Consider the following 24,019-nt stretch of genomic DNA (forward strand, 5'->3'; position numbering starts at 1 on the left):
TAATATATATAAATACTTATAGTATATAGATAAACACCCAGAGACTGAAAAATATTCATGTTCATCAGCCTTGGACTCAGAAATCAGGGTCGCTGCCCACTGCGCAAATATCCCATTACTATTTTTGGGAGGGACCGAATATCTCCAGATTTTCGAAGTTATGTGTGTTTTAAGCAATGATATATATCTTGCTATCGTGACAAAATTTACATGTGTGAGAGTTCTCTATAACGTCCTTAAAAGCGTAAAAAACACGCCCTTTGGCTGGTAGACTACGGCCTATACCCCTCTCACTCTGTAAGGAGACCATCTAAAAGGTTGGTTAATGGGTTGACAATGATCTAGGTTGTTATCTGATAGGTTGGTTTTAATCGTAATTGGGAGATAAGCGTATCGTATGTTATTAAAAGTTAATTTTATGATTTAAAATTCAGGCTGTTTTAAGTTGTATGAAATTTTAAGGGTAGGCAGTACATTTTTGTATATATGAAATGCACGCCACTGGTTGTAGCTAGCAATCCCTGAGCAACATAAAATAAAAGTATGTTAAGATTTCTAACACGTTTTTCGGAGCAAATGTTAATGCATCTTGCGATATATTTCATAAAATTTTTCCTTTTCGCTAGTCAATCATAGTTTATAACCAATAGAGGGCCACAGCAAAGTTCACGCGATCCGGAAATAGTTTGACCCGACAATTATTTAGCTATCAGTGGTTGCAAATAAACATATGTACGTTACTCGTATCACTAGTGGGGAACACAAGTTTATCTTGATTCCGAGCTAATTCATAAATTAAACGAATCGCCTGCTCACGCGCATGATGCTCTATATTCAAATATCATTACAGTATCGCGTCGGCTTAAACAGCGTGCGGACGTGTTCTGCCGCAAACTAAATACTACACACATAATTTTTTTACGCTATAGTTTATAGGTATTTAGACATGTAAACAAATAAATGAATTGTTAGTAATATATTCGAGATGAGCAAATAAATAAATGTTAGTAATATATACTGATCGCGAGTGGTTTAAAACAGTGACTTTTGCTATAATTCAGTTGTTAGTATTATTAACTGTGAAACTAAATTACAGTGTAATACAAACCATAGTGAGTACAGAAATTTCACAAATTCGTTGAGTGGATTCCAACAGTGAATATCCCTCCTAAAAATATGACTCCGTAAATAGATTAGACGTCTGAAACTATTGTGGCAGAACAAGAACAGTTTGAAAATCAAAATAATGACTTTAAATAAATAACAAAGTGTTATCGCCAAAGTGTATGATTGTGAGGGACTTAAGAGAAACAAATATACAACTGGGCTTGTTTAAGGATGTGTAAAAACGTCCAAATCAGTTTAAAAATAGTTATTTAATCAAGGACAACCAAAACAAGTCTAGAAACTCAAGATTTTTAACTCACAACTTACTCTAAAAGTTTAATTATAGTCTGAAACTGGATTGCCAAGGAAAATGTCCAACTCCGACTCACCAACGCCTTCGAGCGCCGAAGACACCCCATCCTCATCACCCTCGCCAGACCCTGAAACAATAAACAAATTCAACTGGCTAAAGCACGCAAAGAATGCGAGAAACAACCCCTTCGTGAAAGCCCGCCCGTCTCTAAATCGAGAGAGTTCGACTGCGGAATTGTTTTCCCGGGAAAGTTCTAGTTCGGATTTCTTTCAGAATTCCACTCTCAACTTGTTTGATACCGCGCCGAAGCCGGAAACGACGCAGGGTTACGGAAAGGTAAAGTGACATCTTATAACATAACACCTATAATCAATTTACATCAAACTAGCTGTTGCCCGTGACTTCGTTCGCGTTTGTTTTAGTTTTTAAAGCATATTTTAAATGGTGAATTCTTGTAAAAATAGTCAGGTGTACTTTTAAAAATAACTTTTTCATTTAATTGTAAATAGCTCAAAAATACTGTTTTGTTTTGGTGCTGTCCTTCAATTTTTAAAACTCGAAATAACTACTGCATTGAATGCCCGATTGGAATAATTAATGACGGCCGATTGGCGCGGTGGGCAGCGACTTTCTTTCTGAGTAAATGGCCGTGGGTTCGATTCCCACAACTTTTTCACTGTCTGGGTGTTTATCTATATATAGTATAAGTATTTATGTATATAATTCATTAAAATATTCATCAGTCATCTCAGTACCCATAACACGTAGCTGACGCTTACTTTGGGCTATATGCCGATCTGTGTAATGTCGTAGTATATTTATTTATTTACTATTATTGTACTCATGTGGAGTACATATAGAAAACAAACATATAGAAAAATTGTAAATAAATTTAACGAAAAGTATACAATTTCGGCGGCCTTATCGCTACATAGCGATCTCTTCCAGGCAACCAATGGCGTAAAACACAGCTCAAGAAGAGATGTAGGTGGTGCATATAAATAAACATATATATTAGCATATATACCTATATTTACATAAATAATATTAAGAGTACATATATATTTGCATACATACCTATATACACCTAAATACTATTGAAGTATTGAGAATACGCAAATTAAGCTTTATTTTCATAATAAATCATGGGATTCCGCAAAGTAACGCCTGCTGCTTTCCAATAATTAATAATAATTTCAAATCTAGTTTTAAAACATATTTTGACTAAGTCCATTTTTCGCTTAGACTGTCCCTGTTTTGTATGAATAGTTGCTGCCCGCGACTTCGTTTCAGATGGAAATTTGTTGTGGAAATGCTTGTACCCCGTACTGTAAACTCTGGCCCCTGTAGTACAAGATATGCTCATTCGCAATCTAGGAGTAGTTTTCGAGTATAAAATATATGAACATCGGAGTAAAATAGATCTTATTTGTATTGTGTTCAAGGTCGAATTTCCTTACAATTCTTTAGCTCAGGCTTTTGGCAGAACGATCAAAAAGAAGTACAGGATTTGCGACTCTAAATCGAGGCTGTGCTATTCCAGACACATCTATCTATCTCTGTGTTAAATAGCATCCAGATGTGTTCAGCAGTTCTGGCCTAATTGAGTAAGAAATATTCATCAAAACTTCTGCAATTATAATTTGCTTAGATTTTACCAAGGGTTCATTTCATGTTTTACCATACAAATTATTTGAGTTACATCGCTCTTGAGCTGATATTAGTTTTTATTCCCGTGGGAAATCAGGAATACAAAGTAGGTATGTATATATGTATTCTTGATTTCCCACGGGAAACGTGCGGAAAAGAGCAACTGCTGAGTCTCTTGCCGGAGCGGCGCGCGGCGGCTGTAGAATCTGCCTTCCGAACCGGTGGTAGAGTCCCTTCAAACGGACATACTTGACGTTTCAAAAGTGCTTATAACTTGCGCTGTAAAAACATTTTGAACTTACTGAATCTACATTTTTAAGGGTTATATTAAAGCGAGCTACTATGAATGTATATTAAATATATTAAAATTACTGAATGAATAACTTATATTTTAGCGACTACAAATCTTGAAAACGCTTTGTAAAATATCTAAGTGCACTTTATTTTAGCTTCGGATTACATGATCGGTCATTTAGTATACCTAATGTTCGCCCACTCAGTATTCTGTTCGCACGCTTCGTAAAATTAACGCATATATTTTTATTATTTAATTAGCAGTCGCCACAAAAAAAATCGTTAAAAATCGTTTTATATTGGGAAACGTAATCTTGGTAAAGATCCAGCGTATAAGAACGTATTCTGTAGTCTTATAGGATATAGCAAACATGTCTAACCTTGAAAAAAATCACGTGGCGCCAGTGGATTTGTCACCTCTCCTTATCAGATTTGAATGAACACTTTGTCCTGTCATTCGCTGCCTGTCATGCCATTTATAAACAAAAGGCATGATTCACTAACGACTGGCTTAAAACGCTTATCTCATGCCATTAGCTCGTAGAAAATAGAAAAGCAAATGTCTTGAAGACATGCACCCACTTTTAGCTATAAAATACGCCTAGCTTCTTGTTAGTTCCAAATCATTTGCTCAAGATTCCTAGCTCTTTGAAAAGTATTGCTATTGGTTAAGCCAAGGGAGTAAATTTTATAGGAAATGATAAAATCGTAATTAAGTAAAATGAAAATATTTAATTTTCTTTTGTACACATGTAAAATAGGGTAAGTAAAGCACGAAATGAGAGAATCAACGTTCAAAAATAGAGTCGTAGTTTTTATTTGAGAGGGTATAACTTAGAAGAAGAAAGATGTTGTGTCATATAGCTAGTCAATAGTCCGCAATACTCTTAGCTTGCTATTAGGGCCGCCTTACATTGTGACTTTTGGTCGCTGTCACTTACTGTCATCGCCCACGATACTTGCACGGGGCGATAAAACGCGTTTACTTCTTAGATGGATTTTAAAGAATATGCCGTAATTTATTTTTATTTATACTCTTTATTTGTTATCCTCAAAATGTTAAACAAACGCTTCAAGTATAAGGATACAAACAGCAGTCTTATCGCTTAGGAGCGATCTGTCCCAGGTACCTTTGAATTAGGAAAACTAAAGAGTAAAGAAAAAGGGGCGAATAATATTAAAAACATAACTACACATGAATGAAAACATAATAATAACTAATAATTCGGAGCCGCGCGACCCACAGGCCCTTTAGTCGTCGGTTGCTGGAACTATTTGTCGCTGTATTGTAACGTGTCTACCGTCAGCGCACTTCCATATATCTTCATAGCACTCGGCGAGGGCGACAAAATGTCACAATGAGCGGTGGCCCTTAATAATGCCTTTTGCGTCCAGTACCAAGTTCACCCCACGACAATATAATCTAGCAAAATCAATACTTGACACTGCGTCGCCGATATCCAAGTTCAAGGATAGGTATACTATTATTTTATGACTAGCGGTCTCTCTCGCAACTTCATTCGCGTATAAATCAACCTTAAAAGGTAGACAAATACCTACTGTCGCAGACTTTTTTAGATGTTTTAAAGGGGAATAATTTTGTCATAAATGACTTTGTATAACTTTAACGCAGCGCACGTATAGAAAGCTCTCAAAATGAAAAAAAAAACTTTTTTTTTTACATTCATTCACAAAAACACGATTTTATAACATTCTTCATTGGTGCTATGCTCCTTTTGACCTTAGCGTGATTATATATAGCCTTCATAAATGGACTATGAAACACTGAAAGCATTATCAAATCTGACCAGTAGTTTCTGAGATCATCGCGTTCAAGCAAACAAACAAACAAACTCTTTAGCTTTATATATTAGTTTAGGACTAGGATATGGAGCGGTGGTAGCCTAGTGCTTAGGACTTCGGCTTCACAATCAGGGTGCCGAGTTCGAATACCACTCACCTATAGCTACGCAGATATGTGTGTTTTAAGCAATTAAATTATAACTGGCTTTAACGGTGAAGGAAACATCGTGAGCAAACCTGCGTGCCTGAGAGTTTCTCAAAGGCGTGTGGAATCTACCAATGGGCCATCATCTGTAGGTAACGCAACACTGAACCGGGCATGCGAGGAACTCGTCCTGCAACATGCCGCCCTGTGTCGATCAACCTTAAGCGTATGTGTTAGCCTCACGTGCCTATAATCCTACTAATATCCCTGTTTAATCATGGTTGATAGAGCTTTACTTTGTATGGCTATATTTATTATATAATATATCCCTCAACAAACTATATTCTTATACTTAATCGGCTATTGTAAACAAATGCTTTGTTACGTTATATGTACATATCACGTATGGTATATTAGCTCGGAATGACGTAAAAAATACCAAAACACGTTTTGTTACTACCTCCATGCCGTTCATTGTAAATTAATATTTTGGCGAAATAACGGAGTATTTTGGAGTGGGTAGAACTTCGACTTTACTTTCGGGGGCCCGAGTTCGAATCCCAGAACTTACCTCTAATTTTTCTAAGTTACGTGCGTTTTTTAAGCACTTTATTAAAATATCACTTGCTTCAACGGTTGAGGAAACATCGTGAGGAAACTTAATGCTCTATATACTCTCAAAGGTGTCTTATACATAATGATCTCAAAGCTGTGTCGAGACCGTTAACCCGCAATGGGCCAGCGTGGTGGACTACGGCCTTAACCCCTTAAAGCAAGCGATATTCAAATTGCTTGAATTAAAACGCACATAACTCCAAAAAGTCAATTGTGCTGGGGCTCGAACTCGGTCTCCATAGGAAAGCCGAGCCACAAAGCAAGATATAAAACGGATTTAATTAAAAAAGCCCATACCTCCGAAAATATCGAGTTCGTCAACATTTATTTAAAGTAGGCCTACTTTATAAGTTCGTTTGAAAACTTCAAGTCAGTCTTTTTGTAGTGACTCCACCACCGGTTCGGAAGGCAGATTCCACTGAGAAGAGCCGGCAAGAAACTCAGCAGATTGCACCTTTCCAACATCATTTTATACTTAAACAATCCTTAGAATGTTTCTGATTGGTGAGAGATGAGAGCGGAGTGGCCGGCTTCCAAGCAGCCTTGTCGATAAGGAATCGATAAATCGTGAATCGTGGATTATTTAAATCTGCTTTAATCTATTGTTTAAACTTTGGTAAAGGTAGATCTAATATTACCTTTGGTATCACTTACCCAATTAGCCTATCGCTACTTATTTTTTGGCTATCAGCCGCCGATAAATGCTTCCAATACTAGATCTTCACCATACTGTGCGTATCAGAAAAGTCTCTCCCAAAACATTCAATGGCTCGCCAAATTTCAAAACACTAATAAATGCGAGTGGCGAGTTATTTTTAGCTACCTGACGTTCATTTGGACGCCAGAACAATGTTTTGGTGTAGGTAGGTATAGTTTTATTCACTAGAGATACCTGGAGATAAGTCTTACAATTAGAGATATAGGCACGTATAGCTAACGTAAATTAACGTAAAGTAAGTAATTTAACAAAATTAATAATTCTTACTTAAATATACTGCGACGATACACACATCGCCATCTAGCCCCAAGGTAAGCGTAGCTTGTGTTTTGGGTACTAAGATGACTGATAAATATTTTTATGAATAATATACAGCAATACTTATAATATACAGATGAAAACTGAAAAACATTAATGTTCATCACACAAACATTTTCCAGTTGTGGTAATCGAACCCACGGCTTTAGACTCGGAAAGCAGGATCGCTGCCCACTGCGCCATTCGGCCGTCGAATTTGAGTAGACTAATGACTGCCTCGTTGGCCAAGTGGTTAGCAAGCTTACTAGGTCCTGGTTGAATCCCGGATAGGATAAAATACGAGTGTTGTGTTTCTTCTGTTAAAGAGTTTTGTAGCCCGTACCAACCAGAAATTCGGAATTTAGTGGTGCCAAACCGTGCCTCGGAAAGCACGTTAAAGCCCACCAATCCGTATTGTAGCTTGCTGGGTGTGTGCTCTAAAACCGTCTGTCCTATGAGGAGGCCTGTGCCCAAAAGGGCGTGGTTGCCGTTGATGGACAGAGGACGGAACTAAGTAGGTCCATTTATAATTACGTTCAATGGTCTGTACGTCTTGAGAGACGGTTCAAACACTGTCCAAGCGACACCTGTTTGTATGGCTAAAAAAGCGCGAGCGTCATTTACGACCGCAAATATGGCAGTGAAACCCTTCGGTGCAATCTGAAGATCCCGTAGTATGCCTTCGTATCCTTTATTGAGCAAGAACACCAAGCCAAGCTTCGTCATAGATACGGCATCCCTCATTAATGATTACGAGTTTAAAAAAAATGTGGTGAGATTCCTTGCGCAGAGGCAAGCGCAGTGATTTTTATAAGTGGAAGGTTCAGGATTCATAGTCAACCTTCACAACTTGTATCTAAGTAAGTTTCAGGTATTCCTCCTGAAACGATTACCGACTTAGATACAAGTTTTATTTATTTGGTATCTATGACCCATCACTACGCACTACACTATAACATAAATGCTCTATTCCATACCTTGGCCGTATCCGACCACAGCGACTCCTTCTAGCTATTATGAGCGTAGCTGATGTGCTCTCAAGTGACTGGCATAGCCCTTTGTTTTAAATGTGCGATCACATTGACAGCACGTCAGTACTCCACCAATTATATTGTTATATTGTAATTGGTGGAGATAAAGGCCATATATGGCCGGCGATGGTCTGGCCTTTATCTCATTACGCCTACCATCTTGCTCTGTACGCCTCTTAACTTCAAACTCCGATACTTTTTTATTTACGGAGTGTCTCCATCGCGGCCGATCTTCTGCTTCTAATTCCCACAGTGATGGGTCCATATCTTTTCATGTGCCGCTTTAGCACATCTTTATATCGCAAGAGTTGCCCCGCCCTGTTTACGTTTACCGACCTGCAATTTGGAGGAAAATACGCGCTTAGCCACTCTTTCTTCACCCCTAGCGGAGTTACCGCCTTTTTACTACCGGAATGAGAACAGGCGCAGGACAGACAGTTTACCTTGCTCTCCGAGCAACGTGGGTATATCACCGCCAATTTCCAATAGAAAAAAAACGATTGTCTGTAAATTCGGTTTGTGACGATAGTTAAACGTGACAACCTCATACGAGAATACTGATGGAATGGTTGCATTTTTCAAAAGAAAATTTAAATTTTATTTGTTTGATAGATATTTTGTATGGATATAGAAAGAAGATAGATTGAAACCACAATTGAATTGCTCAAGTTACATTTATTTGTACGCATGAATACAATTATGTAATTTTTTTTACAATGTACATAGTTTCTATCATCATCTATGCTATAAACAATTGACACCACATTCACTTTTCACTGCACTTCATATTTGACGAAAACATGTACATGTATTATTGTATAGCAGCTGTCCACGCGGACGCATCAGATGTCGAACGCTGCCGAGCGCGGAGGCCGATTGTGCCTCTTTGTCGCTCGTTCCGCGCTCTCGCTTGCACTTCAAGTCTTAAATGAAACGCCTCAGAGCGAGGTAACGCCGCATGCTGTCATGTTTTTTCGTGAGTGCAGCCGGCTCCATCGAATTATAAGACGTTGTCACGTCAAAACCCGATACTATTCATTGTCCTTACCCGTGGATGGAGCCAAGGATCTCATGATCTGCAGTCTAACATTCTCACCAACCACCACCAACGAGGCTGTTAAAAGTATAATATATAACTTATAGTATAATTTACACAGTGTAATTAACTTTGTTTCAGACGTTCGCTGTGATGAATATCTTGGACACTTGAAACGCTAAAATACTAAGAATTGTTTGTGACGTCACGCAATATATAACATCTATTAAACTAGAACTCACAATACATCTATTAAATTCAAATATAAATTGCGCATTCAGTAGGTTTGAGCCGACTGACGCACACAGCGTACTCATTGCCAGTATATCAGTGATCAAATATCTTGTACTTGCTAAACGATACGAACCGGGCATGCCACGAGCCAAAGCTTTTTGTAATAACTGTATTGCACATATAAATAGGAAGCAAGGTTAACAAAACAAACGATAATACAAAATATATGCGCAAAGACGGCCTGGTCGCTTGAAGCGATCTCCTCCAGACAACCTTTGTTTGAAGAAACATGTTACATGAAACGGGAAAGTGCAACACGCAAATTTGAAATTGTATACGGTACATATACAATACATACTTATACTACATATATAGTTAAAACATATAAATTTGTATATAATATTTATCTATGTATATCAATATATATTACCATTTAAACAAACACACAAAATACATAATTACGCCGAATCGTATACGTTGTTTAGTTATGTTTTGCTTTTTTTTCTATGTACTTTTTATTGGATAGGAGCAGGCGTTACTATTCGAAAATCCATAATATATTATGAAAATTAAGTTTAATTTGCTATACTCCGCGAACAGCAGGGGAATTTATAATTTCTTCAATCCGTATACTCCACACCAAACAGATCTTCGGCAACCCTCTACGTACGTTTCGCTCCGAAACCGGAGCATCCTCAGGAGATGTTGATATTGCAATGAACAATTGTTGCTATGTCATACAATATACACATATACGTCGACAAACTCTTAACCATCAAGAGTCAAAAGTTAAGAGTAAGATACTGGAAACTCTACACTGTGGTACTACTGGGTACTTTACTACCACTTTATTGGGCCTTAATGGGATAACACCTATTCGATGATCGGATTTAGGACCAGAGTGTTGTCTCCTGTCCATGAACTAAGACGTGTTTTAAAGTATTCCTTACCACAATGTTTCTTGTGAAGAACACGGTATGTAGAATATGTCTAGTAAAACCTTACGAGATAATGAGAATACATTATTATCTCGTGCGCATGCTAGCCCTACCGGAAAATAAAAAACCTCGCCATATTGCGAATAAAAGTTGAACTATTGTTTTCTAAACTCTTAATCTGTCTATAATACAAATGTATTAGCATTTGTATTGCTCTGCAAATGTGGAGTCTCCAAAACAGGTTTTTTATTTTCCTGGTAAGGCTTTAATCCAAATTCTAAATGCGAAAGTTTGTATGTATGGCTTAATGTCTGCATCGATTAAGCAATTGCAATTAAGATATTGACAAAGGATAAATTTATATTTATATTCTTTGGAAACGTTCCCATGGGTATATGAATGTATACTCTTTGACATATCTATTCGCGGTTTCACTGCTAAACCGATCTTGAAAAAAATTTGCATGCTTAAACCGTGGGATATTTTTCAAAACTTTGACGGGGATTTTCGAGCAGTTTATAATATGTTTTTATGGTACCGAATTATCGGCTAAAAATATCTATCTATCGTGTCCCATGAGGCGAAGCTAATCTCGGTAAGAAGTGTCCCATGTAACGGATCTCTTGGATCTCTCCACAAATCCACAGTGATAATATGAATGTGTGTCTTAGCTATGGAATAACTGAATATCAGTATATTTTCTATCTTCCTTGGTATTAGAAAATGCTTTTATTCATGTTTCAAGTTACAAACAGTACATCTTATCAGTGGCGGATTTGCCCTAAGGCTCAGTAGGCCCGGGCCTAGGTCGGCCAGATATTAAGGGCGGCAAATCGTGAGAAAAAAACACTGAAGGTAAATTTTACTGGACAAATAAGTATCTAGTCTATAACGATGTTGTTGAGAAGGGGGCGGCACATGGCCCGGGGCCTAGAGCGGCTAGGACTACAAATCTGCCACTGCATCTTATACTATAATACGATTTGTAACCCGCGGTTTCAAGCGTCTTGGGTCGTAATGCGATTAACATTGAAGAACTATTAAAATCACAGACATATTTTTTTTCGACATAAGTATATTGGCTTATTGTGTTGTGGCTACTAAAGCCCAAAATTGTAGTCCATTTAGTCATTGTTTTTTTCCGGCTAGCTCTAGAAATTAACTGTTTTATGTTATTTTATAGTAACTAACTGTTTTATGTTATTTCTGGATAAAATAGCTTTCTATTGGTAAAAATGTATAAAAATGAGTCCAGTAGTTTCGGAGACTATTCGGTACAAACAAACTAAAAAATCTTTGCTTTTTATAATATTATAGTTATTGTATAGATAGAAACATAATGTCTGTCTGCACGCTCTATAGATCCCAACCTTGTGTACAAACTACAGATTACGTACATCTCACATCTGCTCCATATTATGGTTGATAAAGTACAACCAATTGCTTGTTTGCAACGCGTTATCTCACACGCTTCCAATAAAACTTGTCCTATACATTGCAAAGCGTTGCTTTTTATAACTGATTTGTAAATTACATTTGGAATGCCCTACCAGCTTCCATTTTTCCCAGTACCTACAATATGAGTATCTTCAAATCAAGAGTGAATAGGTATCTTCTAGGCAAACGCGGCCAACCTGAGGCTGCATCATAACTAACCATCAGGTGTGATTGCGGTCAAACACTCGTCTCATAAAAAAAAAAAACCATCCTTCGCGCAAAAATAAATACTACCTTATACCTTATAAACACTACCCTCAGTGGATTTAGCGAGCAAGTTCTCTAAAGACGTATGCGAAGGGTACCTACCATGGCCTACCTAAAATGATATCCCCAATTATGTCACCTGCCAAGGGATATAACTAACGTGTCCACCTGCTAAAGCACGGGAACATAGGAGAAGTTTAGCTCCGTTTATATTATTTTGATATTATTTCCACTTGTTCACCAGTGCTCTACTTAAAAATGTTCATCATCCAATCAATTTCCAGTTGTGGGAATCGAACCAGCAGCCTTGGATTCAGAAAGCAGGGTCGCTGCCAGTGGCGTGCACTTCATACATGCACAAAAGCACTGCATACCCTAAAATGTTTGTATGACTCAGGATTTTTCCATTTTATGGAACCTTCCGTCTTTATGCATACCCTGGTCAAAAGCCCTGTGCACGCCACTGGTCGCTGCCCACTGCGCCCACTCGGCCTTCATATAATAATTATACCTACTACATATATTGTAGTATATATGGCTATTGGACCTCTACGTGTATACAACGTGTAACAAAATAACGAAATAATATTTAAGGATGCAGAAGTATATTTCCATATGGAATCACCCTGTATAAATATTAAATCAAAAGAAAAGTATTAATTTTTCCATACAAACGAATTCAAAACATTCTAAGTATTTACTTATAACCCTATTGAAGATTAAAGACCGGCACGTGCATAATACCAACGCTACGCAACGTATACCTAATAAAGTGACAGGAGTCACATGATTTTAATTTTGCATGTGACGTTAGAGTTGTATCTGGTTTATTTCAGTAAAAACTATTGCAGTGGTTTACGAAAAAACTATTAGGTTTTCGTATTCACAGGTAAGTATCAGAGACAGTACATAACGTACCTCTAGTGGAGTATTACTTAGGATTTCAATTACACGCTGTATATTTCATATCCTTATTCGGTGTCATAGCTTAATTTTACCCTCACTTTGTATAACTGGCACATATACATTATACTGACTTAGTTTTATTTTGTTTCAGGGTGTTTCTTACATAGGATGGCATCAACGGACGAAGCTGGAAAGAGTTCTGCTCGTTACGACTGCTGTTCTCCTGGTAGCTACTCTCCTCACCACTGCAGTGTTGCTGACGATGCGGGGCCCGTCATACATACCCGTACCACCCTGCTACCAACCTGAGCCAAAAGGTATTTCAATATTTGATTAGAGCTTTTTTATTCCAGTACAAGTTAGCTCGATTTCAATCTCGACTGGTGGTATCTGATAATACTGTCTAAGATGGAAGGTTTTATTGTTAGGGGTATAGCAGACTGACGGCAGATTGAACCTCAGTTGTCATCACCCCTTCCCTTCCTGCGAGTGACGTAGGGGCGACTAAGGAAATGTAACGGAGGACGGGCAGCAGCATCTATTGCGATCACCAGCCTGTATATATGTATATATAATAATAAAAACCTCTAGTGTGGAGAGGCCTTTAGACCAGCAGCAGGGGCGTGATTGAGGGTATGCACAGGGTATGGAGACGATATAAAATGAAGGAAATCTCCAGTACGAATCGTAAATACTTACATTGTAAGAGTTATAAAAAACCTACCCTGGCTTTTTATAACTCTTACACACACTAACATAAACTTACATTGTAAGAGTTATAAAAAGCCAGGGTAGGCTTTTTATAACTCTTACAATGTAAGTATTTGCCATTCGTACTGAAGATTTCCTTCATTTTATAACATCATGCATGCTGCACCCAGCAGTTATGATGATGATAGCAGACCTTTATTCGTCTTTTATCGTTCTGGAACGCTAACTCGCTTGGCGGCAAGTTTTTATTGCTGCAGGGTAGTGAGCTGAGACCGATCGCGGCCAAAGCCTTGTACCTTCAGACAAAATTTACAGTAAATTTTATTTTTTAGGACCTTTTAATCTTAATCATCATTATCTTCTTGTATGATTGATTATTCATTGTAAAGTCAACATCTCCTGACGATGCTTCGGTTCTGGAGCGAAATGTGCGTAGAGGGTACATTGCCGAAGATCTGTTTGTGTATAAAGATTGAAGAAATTATAAATTACACCATACAGATTTTCCTGCTTTTCGCTAAGTATAGCAAATTAAACTTTATTTTCATAACAAATCATGGAAATCCGCAAATTAACGCCTGCTTCTAATACATACGCAATGTCAATAAAAATACTTAACCATGGTAACTGATTTTATAAGGAACACTGAAATGAAGAAGAAAATAATGAAATATAAAAAATATACCTGTTTGAGTAATACATTTATTCAGTGAATGTTTTTTTTTGAAATTATAGAGCATCCTCTGTCCTACTTGTGTTTTAGAAATTCATAGAATTATTTAATTTAAGAATATGCTGCGCCCACTCCGTAAGTACATAATCGTAGGTACGTTATATCATCATATAATTAATGTTAAATGTAACATGAATAAAAAAATTGAAATTGAAATTGCATATGAATTTCAATTTTCTTTTTAGTTCTTCACACAAAAATAGTGTTTGGCCATATTTCTGACTAAATAGCCGTTCGTTTTACGCGATTCAGTAAAATTTTCTGGACACAAAAAAAATCTTACAAATTACAATATTTTCTCAAACGAAAGTTTGATGTACGTTTATCTTAGTTATTTAATCAAATAAAAAAAATATGTGGACATTACTGAGTATTCTAGTTGCTATAAATTATAATTACTTATTATCTACGTGTAATGTAGTGATGAAATGGAAAACAAAAATTATTGCAAATAATAATACATTGTTGCACTTAAATCTAATGCGGTATTGTCACGATCTTAAGTAGATATTCACTAGCCATTTCTAGTTATAAGGTGGAGTTACGTCAATGTTATATTATACAAACAGGGCAGGCGGGGTTCTAAGCCGAAAATCAATGGCCCACGCCCTTCGTCTCAAGGTCGCGTAATCGCGTTACCTACACAAAAATTTGTGGACTGGATATTCTCGTTGTGCTAAGCGGACCATCTCTTTGTTAACTTTTTCCCATTGTTTTTTTCCCATGTTTCTTTGTATAACTAAGGAAATCAACATCTCCTAAAGAGGTGTCGGTAGGTATAGCAGAACTTGCGCGGAGAGCAAGTTTTTAACCCCCGACGCAAAAACGCCAGGGTGGTACAAGTATAAGTTTCACATGTCTCTCTCTGTGTGTGTGTGTGTTTGTGGCATCATGTTTCCCAAGATGGCCGCCACTAAAAAAGGAGACTTTCGTGTCTTTTTTGCACTCTGCACCAATCTTAATAAAATTTGGCACAGACTGACAGAGATAGCTGAAAATGGGATACCTTTCCCACCCAAGTCCCAACCGGATAAAAAAGGGGAATTATTAAATATTTTAAACTAAGATTTTCTAATAATAATTTAATAATTTTAAATTCGATAATATTTTGGATTTGTCAGTATTTCGACCAAGTTGCATGGACTGGCTGTTCCGTCGTGACCAAGATCCCAAAGGGTAAATATGTCAGATCTTGACTAAATATTGCATAGAGATACCTATTACTTGTATACTTTTTAACGCGGTAAAAATAGACAAAAGTTTCGGACGGAATTTTAAGAAAACGATTGCGGACTAACTGCCTACTAAGTCTTGGGCAACATAAATAAACAAAATTGTGAATTGCACCGTATTGACTTGTCGCCCTTAACCAGCCGTTACTCTTGGGATCTATTCCGGCGCCCGTAAAATAAGAATTGCTTTGTGATAACCTACCCAAATATAGGATACCAATCCATTTTCGCCCCAGATAGCGTGCACCCGTAAAACCCCACCCAGTAATTATGGTTATAGTTTTTCTATTGCAACATAAAACAGTTGACACAATTCCCTCACTATTTGCTTCAGTTACCTACTCATTTTTATTTATATTACAGACTAGCTGTTGTACCGCGACTTGGCCGCCTCTCGCCTCCAGTGGCGTGCACAGGGTTTTTGAATAATACAAACATGTTAGGGTAGGCAGTGCTTTTGTGCATGTATGAAGTGCACGCCACTGCTCGCCTCCCATGCGTTATGAACACTGTTGGTAGCTGATGGAAGCGTAGGAAGGTCTGAGAACCAACTTGAAAACGATGGATTCTTTCTTCATTTTAAATGTTAAATTTAGAGCACATCATTTTTTCACCATATTACACAATGAGTCAGAGCTCGCTTTAATTCCTAAATAAGTGTAACATCGCAGATATGCGTGATACAATGAATACGCAAGTTCTGGAGATACGTCATCACGAGGAACAGTGACTATTTTTCGGACATTAACGTTTTATTGCAAATACAGATAGAATTATTCATTTAAAACGTGAGACTAGAAGAGTGACCAAAAATGCTTCATCAAGTAGATATTTTTTGAATGAATAAATTTTCACCTGGACTAAGTTAAAAAAAAAAATATACCAAAAACAGAATGACACAAAAGTGAACAGAGTGTTCGTAGATTTCTACGGTGTGACGTTGCATCACAATTTTTCGTATGAAGCGCCCTATAATGTGTGACGTCACGCATATTTCACTACTACAGTCAAATTTAACAATGCTAAAATTGCTAATTAATCAATGTTCAGTGACGCGCAAGTAACGCCACAGTGTCGCGGAGGGCGTCAACTTTGACCTTCGGTTTAACAACCCTGGCTGAATTGCTGTGAACATAAACCGGGGCTTATTTATTGTTTGCGGTATTGTGGTATTGTATAAAGGCTATCGTCAACTGCTACGCACGGTCAAGCTACGCACGTAAATATTCTTTGCTTTGCTTTTTCTCTATCATCCGCGGACCTTGCGACACGTTTTACGTCGTCTATTCACATTGTCTAGCTTAGGTCTACCAATGCTGCGGTTACCGGACTGACGACGCTATAACCGCACCTTGAGTCGCTTCAACAATTAAAAAATACTTATCGTCAGTGCTTTTCTAGATTACTTGAAACGGACATTACTTTTATCTCAGAAAAGTAAAGAAATCCTTCGTAGGGTTAAATTGTTTTGTTCCCCGGGCGTCTAATAAAGCCAGCAAGAGAGACAGGCCATGGTAGTTTTTTGGGTATACCACCTTTAGAGTGTGGGAGTCCCACATAACCTCTGTCCTGTTCAAGAGCTCGAGGTAGCAATAAAACTTTTCCACCATGCCAAAAAAAGGGGTTAAATGCTTTTATAACATAATACCGAAGTTAATATTTAATTCGCCTCTGTAAAAGTTTAAAAATAATATTAAAATTCCTCATGACCTTGGAAACAGCCCGCTTTCAGTTCAGAGCGTCCGCTGAGTTTCTTATCGGCTTTGTCTCCGTATAATGTGCCTTCAAAGCCAGTAGAGTAACAACAAACAGGCAGACTTGCCGTTTCAAAAGCGCTTGTAAAGTTAGTTAGTTAGTTATTGAACTCTATTTTGTATGAGCGAGTAGATACGTCCGCGTGTTTAAAGTTGCTAGTGCAGTTCGAGAAACTTTGCAGTAGGCTTTTAACTTCCATACAAACATCGCACATGTTTGCAAAGCCTGAAGTTAAAAGCCTAAATATCGATCGTATGATTCAGCAGTAGTGATTTTGTAGGTAGAAACATCCCTGATCCTTAAGTATGTGTTGTAATAAAAAAAACTCAATCATATGTAAAATCGCGGGAACCATGTTTATTGACTGGTATGTGACTACTCAAGATCAAGGTTGCTTCTAAAGCAAGCGATGTGTAGATACTGTGTTTCTGTTTTTGTGTGTTGAGAGGTTCTTAGGACAAAAGCGTAGGTACCGATGATGACATTAACGATGACGCGTCGAAAGCGATAAGTTAGGCTTATTACTGGCTAACATGTGCCATCTTAGACGGCAACATCACAAAACAATCTGGTGAGATTGCAGCCAAAGGCTAATTTAAAGTAGAATAAAAAATACTTATCACAGAGAAGGGCGCTACTGATAAAACTCACGATAAAACTGTGCTGGTATAGTATGCGTGCGCATACTATGCGCAAAAGTGGAGTAGCGCCTTTACATTGGAGGCACTTGTTATTTTGTACGTATACATTAAATAATTGATCTGAAGTTCGTGAGTTTAAACGATGGTCTCGTATTGCTGATATCAATTAATTGTAGTGACTCAGTGTGTTGATATGCTTTAGGATTCACATTTGTATACAACTATGTATATCTAGTATCTTATTTTTTTATTGAATAAATTGAGAAGAATGTGACCATTCTGATGGTGGAAAGCATCGCCTATAAACTGAGCAAAACTTCGCAGGCCGTGCAAAGAATATTATTAATAATAATAATAATAAATATACTACTATTAAAAAGAAAATTAAAAATGATAGTAATATACTACGACAATACACAAATCGCCATCTAGTGCCAAAATAAGCGTAGCTTGTATTATGGGTACTAAGATGACTGATGAATATTTTCATGAATAATATACATACAATTTTATTAAACAAATATAACCTAAAATAAACTATTTAAAACTAAATAAAATCTAAAACGTCCTCGAAACCACCGCAGCGTGGCACAGTTCCTAAGATGCTGGCAGCATTGCCCCTTTGGATGGCCAAAGTATAATACGTTGGCCAAGGTAACTGCCCGCTCTAGGATCACCGGAAGACTCGATAACCCTTTTCGATAATTCTTTGAAAAGGGCTCTTGCCTCCGGACCTCACGATCCCGAAGTCTCTACTCCAAAATATACATAAATACTTATTTTATACATATAAACACCCAGACACTGGAAAACATTTAAGTTCACCACACAAATATTTTCCAGTTGTGGGAATCGAACCCACAGCCTTGACTCAGAAAGCAGGGTCGCTGCCCACTGCGCCAATCGGCCGTCAGCCTATGCAGCATATTTCATACAAAGTGCCGCACAGTGTCCTTCAAACTCAGGCGTAGATTTAACGCCTTATGTGTCTGTAATTACACCACCAACCACGCCCTTCATCCAATATGCCAGCATGTGTTCCTGAACACATCGATATGACTTCGACTTCACTTTCGGGGGGCCGATTTCGAATCCCAGCTTGCATCTGTAACTTTTTTAATCAATAATCATACCACTCGCTTTAACGATGAAGGAAAACATTGTGATTTTATATAGATTCTCCTGCCTTTCGCAAAGTATAGCAAATTAAGCTTAATTTTTATAATAGGTCATGTATTATGGAATATAAGCTAATAGCAAATTAAGCTTAATTTTCATAATATGCCATGTATTATGAAATATAAGCTTAATTTGCTATACTCCGCGAAAAGCAGGAGAATCTGTATGGTTTAATTTATAATTTCTTCAATCCTTATATTCCACACCAAACATATTCTGCAAAGTACCTTCTACGCACGTTTCGCTCGGAAACGAAACTGGAGCATCCTTAGGAGATGTTGACTTTACAATGAATAATAGTTGTCTTTACTGGACCAGTGCGGAGTCCAATCTACACTGGTCCAGCGTGGTTGCCTTAAACCGTTCCCATTGTGGGAAAGACCAGTGTCCTGTAGTGGGCTGGTAATGGGTCGATATGATGATGAGGCAATAATTCTGATATTTTTGCAGAAAGCGACGTCTGTCTATCCGGTTCCTGTATTTACACGGCCAGCGAGGTGATCAGAGCGCTGGATGAAACACAGAATCCTTGCGAGGACTTCTACGACTTCGCATGCGGTGGATGGATAAGAAACAATCCGATACCGGAAGGGAAGTCCAGTTGGGGCATCTTCAGTAAGATCGAACTGCAAAACCAGCTTATCATCAGATCTGCAATTGGTAAGGCTTGTTTTTTTAAAGCGTATTAATTCATTCATTCATTCATTCAAGTCATTTCGGTAAATCAGAAAAAAAATAAAATTAAAAGAAGCATATTCATTTCTCTACAAACTAATTCAAAACATCCTAAGTGTTTACTTATAACAAACTTTTTTTTTTTTACGGGGGGAAATCTTCAATGATACCCGACCTCAGGGAAGATGGGGTACGTCTGGGAAGTGTACAACGGGTTCCCCGGACGTCCAATAAATCCAACGAGAGGGACATGCCGTGGTGGTTTTAAGTTCGGGTAAACGAGTCCCACATAACCTCTGTCCTGCCCAAAAGGACAGAGGTAGCAATAAAGCTTTTCCACCACGACAAAAAAAAAAAAAACATACAGCAGAAAAATTGCATAGAACGGCAAAAGTTCTCCTTCTATACATATATCAATTTTAGGGTAGGCAGTGCTTCTGTGCATATATGAAGTGCGCGCCACTGCCTCGGTGGCCATCCACTTCACATATTTGGGTGGCTTCGTTATCTCCTAAGAACGCACCGGTGCCTCCCTTGTACAGCGCATGTGGAGCTCGTTCCGGGAGAAAACTTATAACAACCCTATTGCAGATAAAAGACTGATACGTGCATAGTACCTACGCTACGCGACACGTACCTAATAAAGTGATCGGTAGAAACTATGGCAATGGTTTACTTAAAAAACATTAGCGTTTTTATTTCATTTTAGTTTTCATTTATACGTTGTACCTATGTAAGTTTTGTAGACGTATCTAAGTATCACAGAAATATTACTGGACACATGTATTTATAGTTTAGATTAATGACACCCAAAGGAAAGAAAGGAAGACATTGATTATCCACATAACTGCTTAGTTAGATTAACAAAAGTATAACCTGGGTCCTGATACACTACGACGTCGTAGACACACACTTCGCGTCAAACAAGACTTCAATATCACAGCGAAGCGGGTCCCTACGGAAAGAAAGGTGGACAAATAGGGTCCATAAATATGCCAATAAGGGGGTCAAAGCTGTAAATATCACCGGCCCACTAAAGCGCGCGGTTTTTCTACCAGAATGAGAAGAGTTAAGGGCTTAGCACGCCTTTGAGAACACCATGGAGAACTCTCAGAAATGCAAGGTTTCCTCATGATTTTTAAATGCTAAAATTAAAAATGCAATTAACTCCGAAAAGTTAGAGATGCGTGTTTGAAACCGAACGCGGTCTCCCGGAAAGGCAAGCCGAAGCCTTAAGCACTAGCCTAACACCGCTGTTACCTTAAGTATATTAAAAAAAAGGAACTTCTAAAACGATGTTAAGCTAGATTTCAGTGTAAGAACGCTTTAACTTAGGTATTATATTTTCATAGCTATGTAATATATAGAAGATACCCTTGCGTTTGACTAACAGCTTTAAATACACACAAGGAACATTAAGGTTTAAAGTCTTAGCAATAAGGTAGGATTCCCAATGCGAGTACGCAATCGATACGAGCAAATCCATTTCACGCATGTGCGATTTGTTTTATTTGCGGAACCACTAAGCATGTTATTGGGAAACTCGTTGTATATCGCGATTTCGTCTGCATACAATTTATGTGCTCTCGCGAGATTGAGGTACACAATTTCGTAAGAAATACGTTCTAAGACAAGGCCTAATCTTATCTTTATCAGTTCTGTACCTATGTGCCAAATTACAATTACACAAATAAATCCTTCTCATACTTCCGACCATTTCTCGCCCATTTCTTGCAGGTTTTTAATAAATAATTCTTACGTTATTTCTTAGGCACGGGGGTAGACATAACATTAATTATAAATTTAAAAAACTACCTTTAAGGGCTTGACTTGTAGAATAATGTGTACGGTAGAGTCGGCTCTACCTTACACATTATTCTAATAGTCAAGCCCTTTCGATTTACAACTCCCTGGAGGGAGTTATAAAAAATATTCAATTCGCAATTTTTTAGCAGATTGGTGGACTCCACACATCTCCGCAAACATAAGTTATAACTCTCAGGCATCAGGCATGCAGGTTTTCTCGCGATGTTTTCCTTCACCGTTGAAGCAAGTGATATTTTATTTACTTAAAACGCATATACTTTGAAAAGTAATACTTTGGTGCTGGGATTCAAACTCTGCCCACCGTAAGTGAAGTCGAGCTGTCGAATGCACTTCGTTCGTACGTTCTAAGTTAAGGTAATCTTAGGTTAAAATGTAACCGTGTAGAATTATTAACTATGACATTTTTTTAAATGATAAGAAATAACACACCCACAAACTGATAGATACACACACTTTCCCATGTATAAAAAACATTTACGAATACGGATATAATTTTTATACAATAAGTACTATATTATATTCTCTGCAAAATCAAGTGCCAATATATTTGCCAAACATATTGCATTGTTAAACGATGCTAAACGAAACAAACTCCTGTACATATTTAAATAAATTGGTCATCCCTTTCGAAAGGGAGCAATTGGAAAAGGACAGCACTACTTCAGGATTTGTTGACGACCCAATTAGCATCATCGACGTTTCGCGCCGAATTCACAATGGTGCTCTAATTTGATAATACGGCGAAGTTGTTCAAAGTCATGGCGGGTCATATTTTTACGAGTGAATACTCGGTAGAATTGCCTCGTTGGTCTTGTGGTTACCATGTTCCATTACGGAGCACGAGGTCCTAAGTTCGAATCACTGGTCGACCCGAAAATATCTATTATGTTTTCGCTGTTCTAAAAAAAAAACAGCAGCGCTATTTATTAAATTGGCTGTGATAACCCCCGTGCCACAGGGAGAATGTTAAGCCGTTTGTCCCGGTTTTTATCACTCGCTTGCTATACTACCGGCATTGACGGCCGATTGGCGCAGTTTGTAGCGATCCTGCTTTCTGAGCCCAAGGCCGTGGGTTCGATTCCCACAACTGGAAAATGTTTGTGTGATGAACATGAAAGTCTTTCAGTGTCTGGGTGTTTATCTGTATATAATAAGTATTTATGTATATTATTCTTAAAAAAAATATTCATCAGTCATCTTAGTACCCATAACACAAGAAGTATTGGTAATTATTTGTTCATTCAATTACAGAAAAGGTGAACATAACCAGCTCTTCAGACGCAGAAGGCAAAGCTCGGGTGTACTACGATGCCTGTATAGATACAAACGAGACTATAGAGAAATTGGGAGAGAAACCTCTGACCAGCATCATAAAGAAGCTTGGAGGCTGGCACATACTGCCCAGTACTATGGTGAAGCAGCATAAATGGGACCTACAGAAGTTGCTGCAAGACGTACAAAATACGTAAGTTGTTATGTGTAATATCTAAAGGCGAGGGTAAACCTGATTGTTGGCGTGGCGATACATGCCGTGGCGACGCATCGTCCCAGTATCTACTCCAAAAGGCAAAAAATATTGCTATCATATACATTGCTACATATTTCTTATTTGCGCCCCATAAGCTTAACTGAAATGACACATTTATAAGTAGTGCACTCTTTTTTTACTATGTTCTACGTAGAATAGAATAGCACTATTTTTTAACCTGTAAATTTAGTTTAGTCTAGAGATTTGTGTAGAACAGAAATTGTAGAAGCATTAATGTTAGGTTTCATAGTGTTATGTGTTCTACTACCGATTACGAAACTTTACTACTGAAAAGCCAAACGTTAACTTTCCAACTGTAAATTTAGTTTAGTTTATGCATGTACTGGCAGTACCTGGAAGCATCTAGTAGCCTTGCTTTCAAGATTTGCTTTCTTTTAATCGAGGAATCGTTTACAAGTATGGAAATACTTTAACATCGTAGAATAATGCATCTTATATGAATAGGATTAAAGCTCAAATTTTGACAGAACGATTGTAAAACAAAAATTAGGGTTACAGAATTTGCTACTCTGAAACGAGTGTTATAAGCTCCATTTTATTTTGACGATAAAGAGTTAAATATTGGTAAACGACTCCTCGATGGCTGGAAGGCTATACTTTAATCTTTCATAAAATAGGGAAATGAATTTTAATTGGTAGTGTTTGAAAAGATAAATGCTTAATTTGAAAAAGTATACGAAATGCTAAATTTTAAATTACAGGTATAATTTGGGTGGTCTTTTCAATTGGGCTGTTACAGAGGATGATAGAAATTCTTCTAAACACGTCATTGTTGTGAGTTAACTTTATGTTGTCTAAAATTTTCTTCCCTGAAATATATTAAGTGCACCAGTTTTAGTTCTAACTTAGTCTAGCCCACTAGAGTTCTAAGATAGTTCAAATTATCCAGACTGGTAGTGAAAACCATGCTCAGAAAAGGCGTAGGT

The 24,019-nt window shown here is 37.7% G+C and overlaps 1 protein-coding gene across 2 annotated transcripts in view; it reads left to right on the plus strand.

Annotated features, from left to right (window-relative positions):
* Positions 1 to 24,019, plus strand: part of LOC120634484 (endothelin-converting enzyme homolog) — a 91,082-nt gene that overhangs the window by 58,603 nt on the left and 8,460 nt on the right. The window contains exons 1-5 of one of the 2 annotated variants that reach the window (XM_039905120.1): positions 969 to 1,756; positions 12,943 to 13,108; positions 19,493 to 19,702; positions 22,796 to 23,009; positions 23,795 to 23,867. In XM_039905120.1, coding sequence (XP_039761054.1) covers positions 1,478 to 1,756; positions 12,943 to 13,108; positions 19,493 to 19,702; positions 22,796 to 23,009; positions 23,795 to 23,867 — 942 coding nt within the window. In that variant the 5' untranslated portion in view covers positions 969 to 1,477. Of the gene's footprint in view, positions 1 to 968; positions 1,757 to 12,942; positions 13,109 to 19,492; positions 19,703 to 22,795; positions 23,010 to 23,794; positions 23,868 to 24,019 lie in introns of those variants that run through there. The other variant, XM_039905121.1, reaches the window with a different exon arrangement.

This window comes from Pararge aegeria, chromosome 24, assembly GCF_905163445.1.
Source record: "Pararge aegeria chromosome 24, ilParAegt1.1, whole genome shotgun sequence".
Lineage (NCBI taxonomy): Eukaryota > Metazoa > Arthropoda > Insecta > Lepidoptera > Nymphalidae > Pararge > Pararge aegeria.